This window comes from Protomyctophum parallelum, assembly GCF_964188405.1.
Source record: "Protomyctophum parallelum genome assembly, chromosome: 1".
NCBI lineage: Eukaryota > Metazoa > Chordata > Actinopteri > Myctophiformes > Myctophidae > Protomyctophum > Protomyctophum parallelum.
In genome coordinates, this window is record NC_139697.1 from 76,893,608 (window position 1) to 76,914,233 (window position 20,626).

The window sequence follows — 20,626 nt, forward strand, 5'->3', positions numbered from 1 at the left end:
ACTGAGTGAAATGAGTCTGAGTTTAGCCTTGTGTATAAACTTAAGGGATTACACTGTGTCCCTGTCTCTGGTGGTAAACAAGGCTCGGTTTTGTTTGTCCGTCTCTCTCTCTCTCTCTCTCTCTCTCTCTCTCTCTCTCTCTCTCTCTCTCTCTCTCTCTCTCTCTCTCTCTCTCTCTCTCTCTCTCTCCCCCCCTCCCTCCCCCCCCCCCCTGTGGTAGAAAAAGTATACAGTATGTTTTACTTAAGTAAAACTTAAACTATCAATACTGCAATATAGAAATACTCTGTTACAAGCAAGTCCGGAATAGTAAAGGTACTCATTATGCAGGATGTCTTCAAGTTTTGAAAATGTATAACATTTGGACCTGCCAGGCAAGAGGCCTAGAGGAAGACCAAAGAGAAGATGCAGTGACAGAAGACATGAAGTTAGTAGGTGTGAGAAAAGAGGAGGCAGCTAGAGGACAGGGTGAGATGGAGGCAGATGATTCGCTCCGGCGACCCAAGGGAAAAGCCGAAAGGAAAAGAAGACTAGAAAAAGTGCCCTTCCGGGCACAGGTCTCCACCAGGTTATCCACAGATCCGTGCAGTTAGAGGTAAAAACACTTTTCGGCCAGTTATAGCGCCACCTTGAGGCTGAGTTGAAATTGTTCATGTGGCATTTCGTCCTCGGCCTAGTGGGAATGTGGGTGCACAATTTCACGGAAATCACGCGATGTGTTCATGATTTGCAGCATTTTGTTTGAAACTGAGCACTCCTGTGAACTTTGGAAGCCAATCTTAACCAATCAGGATGGAGTCTGATAAATCTGAAAGACCCGTTTCGTTGAATGGCTCTAGAGAGACTGTGTACCAATTTGCGTGATGTTTGGACAAAATCTGTAGGTGTACTGTGCAAAAACTTGTTTTGCACAAAGCGGCCTCCTGGTGGCGCTATAACAGGCCGTTCTGGAAAGTTTGGGGCAGAGGTTCATGGTTGGCATCCAGGGAGTGTGTGTGCAAAATATGGCATCGAAAAACTTGTTTTGCACAAAGCGGCCTCCTGGTGGCGCTATAACAGGCCGTTCTGGAAAGTTTGGGGCAGAGGTTCATGGTTGGCATCCAGGGAGTGTGTGTGCAAAATATGGCATCGACCGGGTTAACGGTGGCCGAGATTAGCTGTTCACGGACACACGGACACACGGACGGACACGCGGACGGACGGAGTGCAAAACATACTCTCCCCACATGCCTTCGGCCTGGTGGAGACAAAAAAGCAGATCTACAAGCTTATACAAGCTTGTAGATCAGCTATTTTCAAATGGCCTAAATTAATAATAGGGCTGAAGTGGTTACTGTATGTTTTGTAATGATAATCCAAATCTACAAAGTAGTAACTAAAGTTTTCAAATTAATGTAGTGGAGTAAAAGTACTCTCTATCTCTCTCTCTCTCTCTCTCTCTGTTTTGATGAATCAACCCCCACTGCAAAGTGTCACAATATGCAACACTCACCTCAAATGATTCAACATGCACCATGCTACAGTATATGTGAAAAACAACGGCTATGTGAGAACAGCACAACAAAAACAGCACGTAATCCACACTTGTTTGCCTGTCGATGCATAACTAACACACAACGAAGACAGCTGAGCTGAACGGGATAGCTGATTCTCATCTTTCTTTCCATTGTCCGATACAGTGTCAGCACATTCCCTGCCCTATCAATAAACTGATTGGACCATGGCTGGCTGTGTCCTGTCGTTGTATGTATTGAGGGGGAAACGGCTCACATCACCAGCACAGTGTCTGTTTACACAGTACCTGCATGCGGTACAATGCACAGTAGTGTGTTGACAAACTGGGGATTCACACTGTGGTCACGGATGCGCAACTCGGGCCACTTGGCAGATGTTGTGGTAGTGTGAATGCTGCGTACCGTTCCCGGGAGTGGATCACCCAACCGTTCCAGGGACCGCATCGGGTCCGATTGAAGTGTACTCGGATACGGATCGCTGCAATCTGAGGCCTTGTCCACACGTATCCGGGTAAGCGGATAAACGTAGGTTTTTATATGCGTTTTGGGGGGGTCGCCCACACGCAAACGTCCATATAAACGCATCTTTTGGAAAACTCCTGCCACAGTGTATTATTTTTAAACTCCGCCTGTGTGTTCCCTGTGTGGACAATGTAAACGGAGTTTTGCATGGGTCTTGCCATTGGTCATATGGACAGAGAGATTAAAAAAAACGTGTCGTATGGACAGAGAGATTTTAAAAAACGAAAACGAAAAAGCTACGTTTATGTAGGTGTGGATGAAGCCTGAAAGCATTGAATACAATTGAATGAAGTGTACTAGGGTGCGGAAGAATCAAAGCCAATGTGATCATGGTCAGCGGCGTCCATCACCCACGCCTCTATATATGGTCACGCCTCGTGACATCACGGCTCCATATATGGTCACGTTTCGTGACACGTCACGCCACCATATATTGGCCATCTCCCATCTCCATATATGAAGATCACGACACTGACTTCATCTAATCATGATTCCTGGATAACAATACATGGAGAAGACTGGTCTTTTCTCTTGTGACGAAAAGAGAGTTGAGCCAGAAGGCAAAGCTCTCTCTCTACCGCCGTTCCTACTCTCACCTATGGTCATCTAGATCATATGGAGCCAGCCAGCAACTCTACATTTGACCTCAAACCTTAAACCCTTAGACCAGTTCTGACATTCCATATGTTGATCCCTCCCCACCCATCCTGTCCCTTCTATTCTGACATTCCATATGTTGATCTGGCCATATAAAACCCTGTACACGCAAGACGTGCTCCATATATATGGCCAGTACAGAATTCATTCCATATGTTGATCTGACCCCCCAGGTCAAAGCGTCTGAGCACTCGCCCAGCAATCTGCCGTCACCCAGCCGGATGCGTGCAGCCGTGCACGCGACCTCGGCCTTTAGTTGCTTCTCGCCCTCAGGGCGTCTTTCTGGTAATATTATTGTCCGTTCATTTTGTGGCATGTCCACCACAAGCTAGCCAGCATGACGATGATGACCCCTGCCAAGAGGGGATTCCTCTTTGGCTGTTGCCCATGTAGGACACTTTAGAGCGAGACCACATATGGTTCAATAGTATCAATACCGCAATATAGAAAATCCGGAATTCAAAATGTACTTAAAATACCAAAAGTAAAAGCATTAATAGTGCAGAAATTTAAGGTTTCAAATGTATATCTTTTGAAAATAGTGACGCATTGTGAGCTTGCAGATAGGCGAAATGTATAGGGCTATAGTGGTTAATGTATGTTTTGCAATAATAATGAAAATGTACTAATAATGAAAATGTGTAGTAATTAATAACTAAAGCTTTCAGTAAAGTAAATCTACTTAGTTACTTAGTTTCCACCACTGCCACACGGGGGTTAATGGAACGGAGCGTGGTTACATTTTGAATAGCCTTCTGATCAATCTAACTGTGTGAAACACCTGATTTCATCAAGTGTTTAAATGACATGCTAAAAAGGGCAAGAGAGGAAGGTGACTCGGGTGCGTTGCGCAAGCAATTGATCTTCTGATATCAGCTGCTCTCAAGATTGAATCATGTAATGAATTGTTCTGAATTGTTGTCAGCCTCAAACGATAACAAATACCGGAAAATATCAAATGCGAAATGAAGAACCATGATCAAATGTTGCTGACATTTGTCCATCTATAATATGGGGTTGACGTTGTTTCATTTCCTTTGCAGACGACACAATCAAATGCAGTGTTAATTTTGACTTCTAGACTAAAAGACTAAGGTTTATGATATTTACTCTTCTAAGACTAAACAATTTCAGAAGATTAAATAGGACTAAGACTAAATGGTGTTATTCAAAAGACTAAGACTATTAAAGACAAAATCTAAAGAAACTAAGATTTTTAATTTAATGGTAGACGTGCCACTCCACTCCACACAGTCGTCCAGAGAGGCCTCTTGTTTTTTGTTGTTTTTGTGTAGAGGACCACCCAAATATATCACATGTCATCACAGACATCCTACACTGTAATGATTCAGCAGGCTGCCCTGCATCCTCTTAGCCTCGCAGTGGGCAGACGTCAATCTGACGGTGGCACCAAAAACATGCCTAGCATCCTCTTGCATTTTTTATTTATGGAATTTTTTTAATGTTTGGGAATGTCTCCTGTCCTGTCCTGGCCTGGCCTGGCCTGGCACCACTACCTCATAACTGCACTGTCACCATGAGAGAGTGAAAGAGAGGACAGGATGGAAAGTGGGCGAGGGCAAAAAGAGGGAGTTGAAGAAGTGAGGGATGGAGAGAGAGAGAGAGAGAGAGAGAGAGGCTGACTCAGGTACACAGAGACTGGTCTCGTCTGTGGTCGGCTTTAATAACACAGCTGCATGTCCACACCCTGGTACATTACTGTGTGTGTGTGTGTGTGTGTGTGTGTGTGTGTGTGTGTGTGTGTGTGTGTGTGTGTGCGTGTGTGTGCGCGTGCGTGTGCATGCGCGGGTGAAGGTGTGGGAGGGTGTGTGCATGTATTACAGTTGTCTGGTCTGTCCGTAAAAGGTTGTGTGTGTGGGAGGGAAGGTGTGTGTTTGTTTATCTTTATGGTGCATGTATGTGTGCGTTTGTCCGAGTGTGGCTGTGTACCATGAACAGGGTTGGGACTTCACTAGTTCACTCCCCATGGTAACAATGGAAACTCTGATTATGTTACGTACAGTAGCAGGCAGGAAGGTCACGTGCGTGCGTACACACACAAACGCACGCACGCACATTATTTTTCTGCTGCACATAATAACACAAGTCTTTATTTTTCTGATGCACATAATAACACAAGTCTTTATTTCTGCATACTGGTGTTACACGGATATTATTGACTTATAGATTTTTGTTGCAATGTAGAATTTCAGTCAATTTATATTTAATAATATAGAATCTGCTTTGTTCCTTCCTTCCTTCCTACAGAAGCAACAGATAAAGTGCCCTTCTAGGCACAGGTCTCCACCAGGAGGATAGGAGTGTGTGTGATGTTTGGCAAAATGTTTAGGAGCAATATAAACGTGTGTGTGTGTGTGTGTGTGTGTGTGTGTGTGTGTGTGTGTGTGTGTGTGTGTGTGTGTGTGTGTGTGTGTGTGTGTGTGTGTGTGTGTGTGTGTGTGTGTGTCGCAGCTTGGCCTGTTGTAGCGCCACCATGAGGCTGATTTGAAAACGGTCAAGTGGCATTTCTTCCAAAGCCTAGTGGGAATGTGCGTGCACAATTTCATGGAAATTACACGATGCGTTCATGATTTGCAGCATTTTGTTTGAAACTGAGCACTCCTGCGAACTTTGGAAGCCAATCTTAGCCAATCAGGATGGAGTCTGAGAAATCTGAAAGACCCGTTTCGTTGAATGGCTTTAGAGAGACTGTGTACCAATTTGCATGATGTTTGGACAAAATCTGTAGGTGTCCAAAAACTTGTTTTGCACAAAGCGGCCTCCTGGTGGCGCTATAACAGGCTGTTCTGGAAATTTTGGGGCAGAGGTTCATTGTTGGCATCCAGGGAGTGTGTGTGCAAAGTTTGGCATCGACCAGGTTTTAACACGAAGCCCCCCAGAACCGTATAGAAACCGTAGATAAGCTTTAGTCTGGCTGCCCGCCAAGACCGTAGGCTACGTTAAAAATGTCTTTATATTCTTTAATCCATGTTTTGATACGATCGAGTCGATAGCGGTCTCCCGTTAGAATCCCAGTGTGACACTGGCTGGCGTCATTTTATGATGCGCACCCACTTGCACTCTATGGTCCTGATTCTTCAACGCGGAAAGGCATTTACGTGGATTTCCCACATTCATTTGGAATTCATGGAAATGGCCGTGCTCACGTAGGTTTGTCGGAAACTCCGCCAAATCCTACGGGACCTCTTTAGGTGGCGGAGAAATCTACGCAAGCATACACTTGCGTATAGATTTATTCAGAAGGCTTTAGTCTTCATGCTGAATCAATAAATTGTTCCCAAATCTCAGATAAAATATGTAGGCATGTGTCCCCAACATAAAAGAATTATAGCCTATATATATATATATATATATAAAAGCAGAGTGCACTTGTATGCCTAAATGCATGCATTAGGATATTTCTATCATGCACGATTGGGGCTGCTCACTCGGCAGCCTTCCACTCGAAGTGCAACGGTTGTGAGCTTGTAGATCGGCTCTCGCGGACTCGCGCTGCATGTTAAAAAACAAACTCACAATTATAATAAGAACATAGGCTTATCTGCATTCTGCACGAATGCACGAAACGGGGGGGGGGGGCAGACAGCAGCGTGCTGCCGATCCGATTCACATTGGAAAATTAATAGGGCTATATCCCTATATAAAAAATAGAAGACCACATTAGCCTAATGAATGGCATCAGCGTGTTTGAAAGTCGGCCAGTCATATCATAGTTTTAAGCAAGCTCACCTCCACTCGCGCTTGTTCACAAACATGACGGACAGACAGACAGAATTTATAATAATGTATATTGATATTGATCACATGCATGGATGCCACACACAGAATAGTTTAACTCACTGGATAAACTCACTGGATTATAATTTCTTCAGACAAGAGGATCCCAGGCCTACGAGCTAGGCCTATAATTATTCACTTATGAATGTATAGGCTACTGTTCTTTATCGCGCAAACAGTGTCGAGGGCCCATGCCCCCCTCCCTCTCTCTCTCTCTCTCTCTCTCTCTCTCTCTCTCTCTAGCTCTCTCTCAAAAGACAACTTTTGCATTGACAATTTGACATATATCCGATATTTTAAATATCGGATATGTTTTACCTCTGCAAAGGTATGAGTGAGCACCCGCCTTGGTCCCGAACTTAATTAAATAAATTATAATTATATTGCTTCAGCGGAGCATGCACCGTTGTAGCCTAAGCTTGGAAATCTTTTAATTTCCTTTGGTGTCCTTTGATGGATTGATGTCAGTTTGTACATATATAGTAGCCTACAGTGGTAATATACAATGGTGCAAAAACGACATAACATAAAAGCCCTAACTGTCCTCATGCTCCTACATGTGTAGAATTATTAAATTAATAGAGTGCGGGCTATATTCATAGCAGTGACCGCGGCTGTGATTTCTTTCCAGCAATCATTTTTATTGTAGGCTAATTTGTGAAGCCGCTATTATAGTCTGCGGCTGCAAAGCCTTTTTTCTTTTTTTGACAGACGGATCTCAAACTGCTGTCTGCTGAGTCATGCTTGAAGCCTTTTATGGTGCGATATGGGGCGTGGATCTATATGCAGATGAGGTTGTCGGGTGCTTTTCCGATCACTTTGCACCAGCTGCATTCAGTATGACATACACCTGCGATACGCCTGCGTACCTGTGGTACACACCACTCTCTGAATAACACGTCATCTCAACATAGCTTGATCGGACGGATAAATACGATATCTGTTACACGATACCGTTACACTCTGGCGCATTTCATTTTTGAAGAATCAGGACCTATGTGCTGCTTTCAATGGCCTGTATCTCCAAATCGGTGCAATGAATGTCGTTTCTGGTCAAAACAAGGTTTTTCAACTGCCCACAGCCAGCGCTGTGATACTCGCGGTCGGGTTTTTTCTGCACCCAGCGAGAGAACAATAACCGGTCAAGACACCACATGCACCATTACATCATCGTAACATCCGGTTACGGATATTTGGCTCTTCAAAATAAGGTGTGAAAAGGGGAAAACCTTGGCAATGTGTGATAAATAAATAAATAAATCCTGGGCTGGCGGGGGATGTGTGGTCAGACCGCTTTCAAGTGATTTTCAAGGGGGCCCTGATCCAGAAAAGATTGGTAACCTAACCACTCAGCTACACAACCCCTCTACAAAGTTCAATATCACTTTAACCACTTAAAGCAGGCTTGTCAAACTGGTGATTCCCCCCCCTGTCCATTCTTACACCAAATCTCTGCAGAATAGCTGCTCTACAAGCCCACAACGCGTTACAACGCAATGCAAAATTGTGAGTTTGTAGATCAGCCATTTTTGCAGAATGTTCACTTATTATGAGATGCCCACAACAGGGATGCTATAGTGTAACAGTAACAATATCTATGTGTTTATTGACACAAAATAACTGAAAGAAGATTCCCAGTTAATATGAGAAGACGATGAGAGAAGATTTATTCCATTAAGGTCTGAGTCAACAGGGAACCCCACACACCCCTCTCTCACATTCACAATTTTCAATGTAGCCATTTAGAAGATGCTCTTTTCCAAGTACAGGATCAGAGCAAGCAGAGTAAGGCCTGACTCACACCTTTGCATCTAGCATACAACATTGATGCATGCCAGATGTAAAGTAAGGGTTTGTTTACATCTTGCCCCAATGCATTTCCAATGGAAGTCACATGGTTTGACACAACATTTGTGTTGTACGGCTTTCGGCTGTGTTTCGACTGCCCCCCACCCCCTCATGCAACACAAATGTTGTGTCAAACCATGTGACTCCCATTGGAAATGCATTGTGAGCTTGCATCAGTCAATAAGTCTCATGCATCAGCTATACATCAATCTGTTGTGCACGTGTGAGTCAGGCCTAAGCATGAACCCCAGTCAACAAACAACAGGGCAAATAGGCACGTAACACGTAAGTTGAGCAAAGAAAACTATGTAGTGCTTCAAAGGGAGTAGGATGCCAGGTAAACATCAAACGAACATACATCTGTCTATGTAAACAACACACTGAGAATCACTGTTACATCACAATAAACCACCCACAAGCACTCTTATGTGCAATATGCACACGCGCACGCACACGCGCACACACACACACACACACACACACAAACACACACACACACACACATACACATACACATACACATACACATACACATACACATACACATACACATACACATACACATACACATACACACACATGCACAGTTTGCACACACACAACCTCAGTGCAGGGAAGAGAGTAGACTACAGTATAAGAATACTTACAGATACTCATGTTACTTAGCCTTGAAAATGGTCTGAATGGAATGGATAAGACGCACACACACACACGTGTGCACACACACATGTACAACGCGCGCACGCACACATACAACTCGCACGCAGCCACGCACAGATGCACACACACACACACGCACACGCACACACACACAAAGAGCAAAAACCCCACCTTCATCCCTTTATCTTTTATTGTGCACTTATAGACAATGACGACAGAGAAAATGACTGCCTACCTACCATGGCAGTGACATACGTTAACCAAACAGTAATATATCACTATACTGTATACTTTAACCACACAAACAGTGTCCCTATTTGAAGATAGATAACCTACAAGCTCACAGCGTGGGACATGCTGTGGACTTGGAGATCTGTTATAGTCTGTTTGTTGCAGAAGGTAATATTAGAGGACCTTTAGAATGATCACCTATTTTTAGCGTAGAGGAAAATACTAGTGTACCTAATATAGAGCCCTAGGGGGTCAACTAAGTATATAGTGTTTAAGTGGTTGAACTACTGAGTGACATGATTGTGTGTGTGTGTGTGTGTGTGTGTGTGTGTGTGTGTGTGTGTGTGTGTGTGTGTGTGTGTGTGTGTGTGTGTGTGTGTGTGTGTGTGTGTGTGTGTGTGTGTGTGTGTGTGTGTGTGTGTGTGTGTGTGTGTGTGTGTGTGTGTGTGTGCGTGCGTGCGTGCGTGCGTGCGTGCGTGCGTGCGTGCGAGCTAGCATGTTGTGCTTGTGAGTCTGTCAACACCACGTCATGTTCCCCAAAAACATATTGACGAAAAGAAAAGGCTCATCAGTACACCAAACCTAAAGGTGAATGTGCTAAAATTAGAATAGCTTCACAATGCATGGTGACTGAAGTCACACAATGACTATAAGGAAGGATAGGACGGATGAATGGCCACGTAATGAATACCCAGACAGATGTCAGGCAGGCAGTGGAAAGTTGTCAGGAAAAATACACCATGGAGATGATTACACGTTATTTCCACAGTTTACAGTACATGAGAACATCCCAAACACGAGAAAAAGGTATGAAAACAGTCACTCCGCAATTAAGTTCCACCCATACCACCATACACCTATAACTTGTGCCCATCTTCAAAATGTCCTCGCAGGAACAACATGCAACATGCATAGTAGGCATAATGCATTGCAACAATTTGAGCAATGTGAAACGTAAAAATGCTGCAAAACCCCTGCAGACATTTTCTGCTCAGTCTGAGACAGGTGGGCAGATTAAACCACCCCCACCTCGCTCCCCTCAGCATACACACAGACACACACACACACACTGCACAGGATAAACAGTTCCGCTCTAGATAAGCTCAGGCTTAGCCCTTCCACTGATAAGCTGGAGTCAAATCTGAATCAGGGGGACTTATGCTATCACTCTTCAGCGGGGCCTGATCCCGGTGATAAAAAGGGACACGCCGCCATAACTGCAGCCACTCAGAGAAGAAGCACACAGATTCCAGTTTTGCAGCAGAGTATCAAGTGCATCTCAGGCCCACAAGCAGCCGGCCAGGCCAGTACTTCAGATGCAGCAGCGTGGATGGAAGGCCTGCAAGACGTAGTGGCACTGATGTATATTGGTCAGTGTTGTAGGACGATGGTTTCTCAACCTGTGGGTCGGAACCCCAAAGGGTGCCCCCATGTGATTTTTAATACAAAAAAGAAAAAAGAAAAAGAGCATTACTGCATCAAAAGTAATGAAACTATACTATTAAAAGAAACTGTCAAATAATAACAAAGAGGCACATTTATCTTCCGTGGAACCAAGTCATGCTAAATGGAATGCCTCAACTCCTACATTCCTATTGGGGTGGGGGGTCCCCAGCTCTATGTGATTATTGGGGGGGTCAGTGGTCACGGCCTGTTGTAGGAAGTATATGGTTCAAGTGTCTCCACAGTTAGCGGTGTGAAGACATGTGCATGGCTGTTGTTGTTGCGTTGTGTCAGTGCCAGCAACCTTTGTGCCTCAGCCTCAGGTTGTGGCATATTAAAAACATGTTTATGTTAATCATCTGTAGGAAACATGGAGAGGGTGTGTGTGTGTGTGTGTGTGTGTGTGTGTGTGTGTGTGTGTGTGTGTGTGTGTGTGTGTGTGTGTGTGTGTGTGTGTGTGTGTGTGTGTGAGTGAGAGAGCTTGTAGATCTGCAATTGTTTTCCCCAAACATTCCAAAATAGGGATGCCAGGTTAGAAAGCTGTTCAACTGTAACCCCTGTGAGCGTGTGAGTGATCACCTGTGCATAGTTAGGTGCATGTGCGTGCGTGCGTGCGTGCGTGCGTGCCTGTGTGTGTGTGTGTGTGAGTGAGAGTGAGAGAGAGTGATCACCTGTGCATAGGTGCATGTCCATGTTTATGTGAATGACTGGGCCTTTGTGTGTGTGTCTGTGTCTGTGTGTGGTCCCTGCTGGGTATAGGGTTGGTGCTGCTGAGAGAAAAAGACAAAAAAAAGAAAAAATAATAATAACAACACGACAGTGAAGCTAAGTAGATTATGGCGCTGGATGGTGTGTGGACAAATGTTGCGTTTCTATTCAATCAGCAGACCCTAAAAGAGGAACTAAGGGATTGTAAAGGTGACCTGGCGCTTCATATTACACTGGCCTGCACTGGGTATGAGACATAGACAAGAGCGCGTGTGTGTGTGGGGAGGGGGGGGGGGAGGCACAGTTGACTTCACGTGCACACAGATACGCACATGCAGGCACATAATGTGTGTCAGTGAGTTAAGGGACGTCTGGTGTGTGACCATATTATGGTCACATGCACCAGACCTCCCTTAACTCACTGACATGTTCAGAACTTACAGCTAGTCCAGTGATTGAAGGAAAGACAAAAGTGGTAACTTAAAATGTGGAACACCGGCAACACACACACACACACACACACACACACACGCACACGCACACGCACACGCACACACACTGTATACTACACTGTACACAGTTCCTGTGTGATCTCGTAGATGTAGACAAAAGCTTTGACTTTAAGCAACACAATCTCACTATACCATTTACACAATGTGTGTGTGAGTGTGTGTGTGTGTGTGTGTGTGTGTGTGTGTGTGTGTGTGTGTGTGTGTGTGTGTGTGTGCGTGCGTGCGTGCGCACGTGTGTGTGTGTGTTCAGTGATCTCCCAATTTAGATTCTTTGAACGTCTTGGGCCTCAGGACTTTGGTAAGACAATGGCCACATGGGGCACTTCCCAGCACACCCTGGAATGTGTGTGTGTGTGTGTGTGTGAGAGAGAGAGAGAGAGAGAGGGAGGGAGAGGGAGAGGGAGAGGGAGAGGGAGCAGGGAGAGAGAGAGAGAGAGCCATAGGCAGACCTGGCTCACAAGAGAGGACAGACTAAGGTGCTATTTACACGAGGATGGTGTTCATAAAAAACGGCAAAATAAAGTACCGTTTAGCGCTGTCATTTAGACGAGAACGGTGTTCTCAGGAGGTGAAAACGCATCGAAGTGAAACTGCCTCCCAGAGTGGAAATCTTTCAGAACACCGTTTCCTATGGTCTCCATATAAACAGGCAAAACGGTGAATCCGCAAAACTTATGACATCATGGCTCACGTTGGCTCACAGCGCATATGTTTATTACATTGATGCAGAGCCATATCATTATGATATAATGGAGTTCCTGAACAAGCCTCCCTCCTCGCCTACAAAGTGATGCTCATCAGCGATGTTGAATGTAAAACCATGATGTAAATAAAAAGCCTTGTGATAGACGGCAGCCGCGGCAGCAGCGTTTATGTAGCCTAATGTATTATACAATATATACCATCCCGTGGCGCGCCCAGAGCCGTGTTGCGCAGGCTTGCGTGAAGGTTTCTTCTTCTTGTACGTGGGTGACCTGTCTATTTGGCAGCCCGTTATCGCCACCTAGCGACAGTATAGCAAAATAGCACATCATATCATAACGTGTGCGTTCTCGTGTAAAGGGTAAGAAAAAATGAGAACGCAACGGGACTTTGACGTGTTATATGGAGATGGTCCCCGTCTAAAAGAGGCCTAAGACTGTGCACCCACTGCACACAAAACGAGGTAGAGACTCGGCTACACTTCCTAACCGTCTGCCCACTGTACCAAGACATCAGAGACATATACTTCCCACGGATTACAATCACCCAAGGAAAATTTGAAAACATGACTAATGACAAAAAACTCCCATATCTGTTGGGTGAAGTACAACAATGTGCAAACACAGCAGCGAGATTTGTGAGCTACTGTGACAGGAGAAGGATGTCAAATGGAATACAAGCACCTTAAGGAATACAAATCATTGTGTGTACACTGTTTATACCCTACAGTTCTGCTTACAGCAAATGACCTCGGTACATAGAAATTCTGTTATATAAACAGAGCAACTAACATTAATTAAATTATATTTGAATAAATTGCTGCTACTTGCAAATGTTTTTGTACTAAGTGAATGCAAAAACATTTAAATACTGCTCTCAACTTTCAAACGTATAAAGCTAACTAGTTATATATAAGTCTCCTATATGGATGTATAACTAACTATCTCTGACAGAAAATACACAATCTTTCACAAGATTACCCAAAGTGTCAATGTAGTACAGCGATCTGTTTACACCTTTATTTAATTCCTATTTATATCAAATATATTTGTTTTTGTAAATAAATTTTTTATTTTGATTGTCTTGTTCCACTTCTGCTTTGGCAATGTATTTGTATATTTTCTCATGCCAATAAAGCTCCTTTGAATTGCATTGAATTGAGAGGATATTCAGTCTTAGCTTGCTGGTTCATTGACAGGAACACCCAAGACTATAGGCTACGAGATGCATGCAAATGTACAGTGCATTCAATCGTAACTCAATGTACTGTATGTCTGTGTAGGCCTACTGTAAGTGCTTGAATGTGTGTGTGTGTGTGTGTGTCACGAGGTCTGTTGGCCTATTGGTGGCTAACATCTCATCACCAGGCTTTCCACCTCAGGTGGCATGTCTGTGCTGTCTCTAGTGAAGCTGAGTAAAAAAATCTATGGTGAATCAGGAGTGTATTTTCTCTGACGAGTTACAGGTTTAAAACCACATCCCACCAATTCACCCCAATGAGGAGGGGGGGGGGGGAGAGAGAGAGAGAGAGAGAGAGAGAGTGTGTTTGTTTGATTGATTGATTTATTAACAGTTTTCAGAATTACAGTACATTTCAAGTACAAGTTGTACTGTACAACTCAATACAACTGTTATGGTCACGACACCATAAAATATTACACTTGTTTACAATAGGGCCCACCATTTTCAATACATCAAATTGTGTGAGTGTGTGTGTGTGTGTGTGTGGGTATGTGAGGGTGTGTGTGTGTGTGTGTGTGTGTGTGTGTGTGTGTGTGTGTGTGCGCGCGCGCGCGTGCGTGGCCTATAGTAGGCTACTAAAAGTAGCATAATAAATTACATTAGTCTGGTTATTAATAAGAATCGTCCCATTGATGGTTTGCTGTGCTGAGTGTGCTGAACCTCCCCCCGCCCCTTCCTTCGCCGTGCAGGCGTGTGCAGTCGTTTCCCCTCCGAGCCGAGCCGAGCCACACCGTGCTTCTCTCCCCCTCAGTCTGCTCAGCGCTCCCCCTGGCCTGCACCACCTCCTCTCGCTCAGCGCTGCTCCAACGACTGACTGACTGACTGTGTGTGACTGTGAAGTGAACCAACCTCCGCCATGTTCTGAGAGGCAGCAGGATGACAGCTGAACAGGTCGAGAAGGGACAGAAGAAGAAGGGCCACGGTCTGTTGTGACTAACACGGACGGAACCTTCGCCCGTCGGAGGAGGAGTGCATTTTGTTGACTGACGGATTTTGACGCTACTGTACAAACCCTGTTGTATTTGCTTTTAGTCAGGACCGTAACCTTGCGGATTGACGAGAGAGAGAGAGAGCGAGCCAACGAGAGAGAGAGCGAGAGCTCCGTGTCCGGATGTGCCACCAGCAATATTTGGTTTTCCTATGGCGTAGGCACCTTTTCTAAAAGGCAAACATTTATATATATTTATTATATATATATATATTTGTTGAGGGTCGGAGGGGGCCCGTTTAAAGGCCGAACGTTGACAGTGTGTGTGTGTTTTTTTTTAATGGACATAATAATATTCACATGGGAAACGAAACAAGGAAATTATTGTGCAATAGCAGTGCATACATTGTTAACAGCAGAGGATACATTGTAACAGCAGAGGATTGTACCAGGCAGCCTCTCTACACTGTTCTGACTGACTATACCAAAATACCTCGCAGTGTTTTGTTGACTGTGGAGTAAAAAGCAGCAACAAAAACAACAGGGAATAACAACTTGTGTTCAATAGCTCACTGTAACTGTCTTCAACGTCGACTGGTGGGTGTTATAAATAATAATAACAGGGTTCCGAGACGAGAGGAGAGCGCTCGCACGGGAGACACACACAGAGGCAGACGGGGATATTTGCGTCCCTTTCTTGCGTGAGCCCCGCCGACGACCCGGACTACCTTCACCATGACTGGAACCCCAGCGGATATGGTGAGAGAACGGCCACTTTTCCATCTATAGGGTTTTGAAAACAACACACCGCACGTATAGATTATGATAGAGAATGTGTTTCAGTTTCAATATATATATATATACACCATATATTTCAAATATATGGTCACTTTCATCTACTGTAGAAACTATAGAAACACACCGTAGGATGAGAGAATGTCTTTTATTTATGATGACCACTTTCATCTCAGTAGCCTGCCCTACAGTAGAGTAGAGAGTAACACACACACACACACCGTGGGCTGCTGTTTTATTGCAGTTGGATGATCAAAAATTCAAAATGCGGTCAGTATAAAGTGGAGCAGTGTTTATCCAGTGAGCGAACTAGCCTACTTGCATTACATTAACATTTAATTCCACATTGTCGTCACAGTGTGCATGTGTACTGTACTGTACTTAGTAGCCTGATAAGGCTCCCTATTATCGGTGTTAAAAGGCACCACACCGATCACACAGATTATCAGATTAAAAGAGGACGTCGGAAACACATGGAAAATAAACACACTGCATTCGTCCTATACATGTGACGGCGTCTGCTTGCTTGTGTGATGTTTCTAACCCCAGCAATGTCATGCCGAGCAAGCTTTCCGTAACATTGATTACCACGCCTATGTAATGAAGGATAATCACACTCCATCCACAGCTAAGATCGCCTAACCTGTCTGTCCTCCTCCAGTAGACAGGTTGATGATCCCAAAGCCATCCAATGTTGCCATTCTGGAATGGTGTGCTTAGATTATGTCACGAGGAAGTACGGGGGTGGACTGGACTGAATCCCATGGTAGTCCAGTGAAGTCCAGAGTCCAGCGCGTTCTAGTTCTGATGAAATCATCATGATAAATCTCCCTTCACTTTCCGACACTCCCATGAACTGAAATTCCCATATTCTGAGTTTCTGAGTGTAAGCCGTGATGAAAGGCCCTTTGTGGAAGTTCATAGGTTATGTCACTTAAGTATAGGCTACCAGAGCTGGTCAGTCAAGGTCTTGTGTCATATATAACATTTCACTAATCGTCTGTCAGTCAAAAAACTTGAGGGGCGGTGTTTGTTTGGAGCATTTATGATTTCAATCGTTTGCCAGCTAAGTCTATGGACTTTAATGTTTGTTTAGGGCACTAAACACGACGTAAGACGTCATGTGGCTGATATAAATACAGTGGGCGCCCCTCATTTCACACAAGTGTGATTTTTATTCACAAAGGTGATGGAAACCCTATCTTAACATGTCCAAACATTGCATGGTGGTATAATCTTCAGAGGCTCCTGTCATCCCGGAAACCATGAAATCACTTCTCATCCCCATACGGCATACGTCAACTCAAACCCATGCCTATGGAGTGTTTGAATGGGGATAGGGGTTCATCTACTGCACATTCAATGCAGCAGTAGCGCAGCAGAGAGCCGATTACACAGATGTGGAAGAAAAAAGTTCCTGTCTGCAGAAATCATTAGAACAAATGCCTATTTACGTATAGAGCTCTGCTTATGGCTTAATTCATGTTCATGAAGTCAGCCACATCCCACTAAAGCCAGATTTATTGTTCATCTTATACGGTGGTGGTGTCGTGTGCCAAAAATGGCTGATCTACAAGCTCACAGCATGTCACGGAAGCAATTCCTTGTGAGCTTGTATATCAGCTATTTACGACGTGTGACAAGTGACAATGTTGTACAATGGAGCATAAATTAATCATGAGCCGGTCCAGTGGGGAAATTTAGTCTTAACTAGACTCATTTATATGGCTGAGTTCAACATTGGACATGCATTTCTCCTCCATCTCTCCCTCCTTTCTCTCTCTCTCTCTCTCCACCCGTCTCTTTCCGCTCTGTATTTTCTGAAACAGTGCATGCCATGTACACACACTTCAAGAGGTTGTATAGAGTAGGAAGGCGAGGGTAGGGGAATGCTGGTGCGAATGTTGTGGGTGAATGAATCTGAGAGAGAGGGGATAAGGAATCTCTCTCTGAAGTATGGAGGATGGGATTTTGTTCAGTTTAAGGGGGAAAAGAGAGAGAGAGAGAGAAAGCATGGACAGGAGTGAATGAAGGAGAGAGGGGGGGAGCGGTGAGCAGCAGCGGAGGCAGGCAGGCAGGCAGGCACTGAGAGGGCAAATTGCCTCCCTCTAGGCAGGCCTCAGAAGTGCTGACAGGGTCAGATCCGGTCCCCATGGCAACACTGTGACGCCTGGCTCCCAGGTCTGTCCGCCTCTCCGAATATGTGTATAATGGTGGGGGCAGCAGGGAGATGTATGTATGTAGGTGTGTGTGTGTGTGTGTGTGTGAGTGAGAGAGACTTGAAAGAGAAGGAGAGAGTCAGTACCGTTTGGTCATCAAGAGCCAAGACAAAACATTAGAAGTATAAAGTACCTCAGTAAAGTATCTCAATTCATTACCTTGGTTTCTGATAAGCCCAACCACTCCAACAATTTGCAAAGAGGCACATTCAGCACGCATGCACGCACGCACACACACACATACACACACACACACACACACACACACACACACACACACACACACACACACACACACACACACACACACACACACACACACACACACACACACACGCACTTCACAGCGGGACCCCCTTGAAAATGAGATGCTGTGTCTCCAGGGTCCTATCCTGCTAATGAATACAAATGTATCACTGTGTCTCTTCTCGCTCTCACACACACACATGCTTGCACACAATGCAGACTCACACATACAGTACATACAAATGCACATGAACGTATATACTTAATGCACAAAGACTGGGTTCTCAGGAAGTGTGTGTGTGTGTGATGTTGAGGTGGACAAAGCTGAGATCTATTTGGAGTATGACTTTACGTGTAACAAGCAGATATCCTGCATTTCTGAGTGACACAGCTTAATTACTTCTTATGTCTTCATTACGTGCATCTATTACAGGTATTATGCAAGCTTTTCATATTTACACTGAGACTGACTGTGGGTAGTATTGAAACACCTCATCTTACTGCAGAGTATGTGTTAATTTGCGTGGGAGGTAGCAATCACGACCCCCATTCAGCAGGGCTATATTTATCTGCATAAGACAAGGGGTTGTTATGGAGAATCCTTTAAACTGTTGAAGCACAGGTGATAGCCAGCCTAGCTGTGTATTATTGATTACTTAGCCTTTGTCTACGATTATGTAATATGTGATGAAGAAGATGTATTCCTTTTGAAAACGGCTGCCTCATATCATGGTGCAGTTAGAATGAGGATGCAGTCTGCAGAAGTCAGAGCCATATCCTGAGTCATCCTCCTCACTGAATATACATGCAGTACATGCCATTTTATGTACTAACTAACTAAGTAACACAAATAATTGAGCTCTAAAAGTCCCTTTTTTTTGTTTTGCGATATGCAGTTGAAACTTAATTACCGTTCTATTGCTGTGCTTGTGTGTTTAAAGCATTTAGACATGTTGTCTACTAGTTGTCAAAGGGCTAGGCTCAGCTCACCACCACACACATAGAACCACGGGAAGGGGTGAAAGGCCAGGGTCAGAGGTGAGGGGGGGTCCATGTGTCAGAAAAGAAAACAGAAGAATGGGTCCCGCTATGCCTACATAGTTACAGAGGAGAGAGATGCAGTCACTCGTAGCATGCAGGGGTGGGATAGTAAGTGGGTGGGATGGGGGTTGAGAACTTGAGATGAAATGTTGTCTATTCTGGGTGTAGACTGTAGAGAGATAAATGGATGGAGACAGACAAGGGAGGGAGGGAGACTGAGAGAAAAGGACAAGCGGATCACGATTGACCGTTGCCAGTCGGGTGAAGTGTGCCACTGATGATGAATGTGCGTTTGGCACCAGCGTCATGTGTCTGAGTCACAGAACAAGATTACATCATTCGACCGGTCGGTCACAGGAACTGATTTATCGACTGTGACACTGTCACATGTGTACATGCACGGCCCCAGGTTCAGTGTTGACAGATTGCGTGAGAGAAACAAGCGGGCAGGTCTACGAAATCAAGCTAAAAAAGGATCAAGCGATTAGGCTGCATGATCTGATCACACACACACAGGGTTTGGGGTCCCCAGCAAAATGAGTACATAATCAAAAGCTAACGACCGCTAGCGTCCACATAAAAACGGGCAAAATAAAATCCCTGTGTGCACGCATTCACGCCGACTTTATTTGCATTATGGCTCAAAACGAGATGAAATAGGCATGATCGGTATCATCACGTGACATCAGCCCCCATATATGGTGCCCAGGTCATCGTGACATCACGTGACATCATCAGGGATGGATATTAATTGATGTCATATTAAATACGACCTGCTGTCGCAGTTAAGTCCATATATGGAGATCCCTGATGTCATCAATCTTGCCCAAAGTAAATGTGACCTGCTGTCGCAGTTAAGCCCATATATAGAGATCCCTGATGTCATCAATATTGGCCAGCAACTCTACATCTGACCTCAAACCTCAAACCCATAGATCTGCATATATGGATATGTCATAACCTGTTCTGACATTCCATATGTTGATCCTTCCCCATCCATCCTTCCTCTTCGATGTCTCCCTTTTGACTGATACCTGTCCATTTAAACTCTAGACGAGCCTGCCCCAAAGTTATTTGTGCACCCGGCGAAAACTAGAGTTCTCAACAGGCCCGAAAATGAAAGCCCAGCCCTACCTGGGTCCTCATCAAACCCTGTACATTCAAGACACTGCCCCCGCTGCCACCCTTAGATCTCCATATATGGAGCTCACCCTCAGGCATAAGGCAAGTAAGTGGAATGCATTGTAGGCATAATTTAGTGACATCAAGAGGTAGGTCTAGTACTTTCCAAAGTACATGTTGAGATAATTGAATGGAAAGTTGGAAACTGAATCGACGGCGGTCGCAAAAGATCGAAATGTCGGCGGCTAGAATGCCCTGTAGCCTGTAACGTGCTCTGTGAGAGCATGCTGTCCCTCTGTGCGAAACAAAGATTGCGAGTGTTGCAGAATGGGTATTGACCAATGACCACTGCTGGACTGTTTGAATGAACCATTGTCATTGTCCTGTTGAAGCAGTCCTCAGAGGGGTGATATTGATACATCTCTGTGATGCCATGGG

General features: G+C 44.7%; 1 protein-coding gene across 1 annotated transcript in view; it reads left to right on the top strand.

The window, feature by feature from the left end:
- The first annotated feature begins 14,593 nt into the window (after nt 1-14,593).
- The window catches only part of ubl3a (ubiquitin-like 3a), a 44,848-nt gene continuing 38,815 nt past the window's right edge, over nt 14,594-20,626 (top strand). The window contains exon 1 of the mRNA XM_083777908.1: nt 14,594-15,524. Within this exon, the coding sequence (XP_083634034.1) occupies nt 15,501-15,524 (24 nt within the window). The 5' untranslated portion in view covers nt 14,594-15,500. The remainder of the gene's footprint in view (nt 15,525-20,626) is intronic.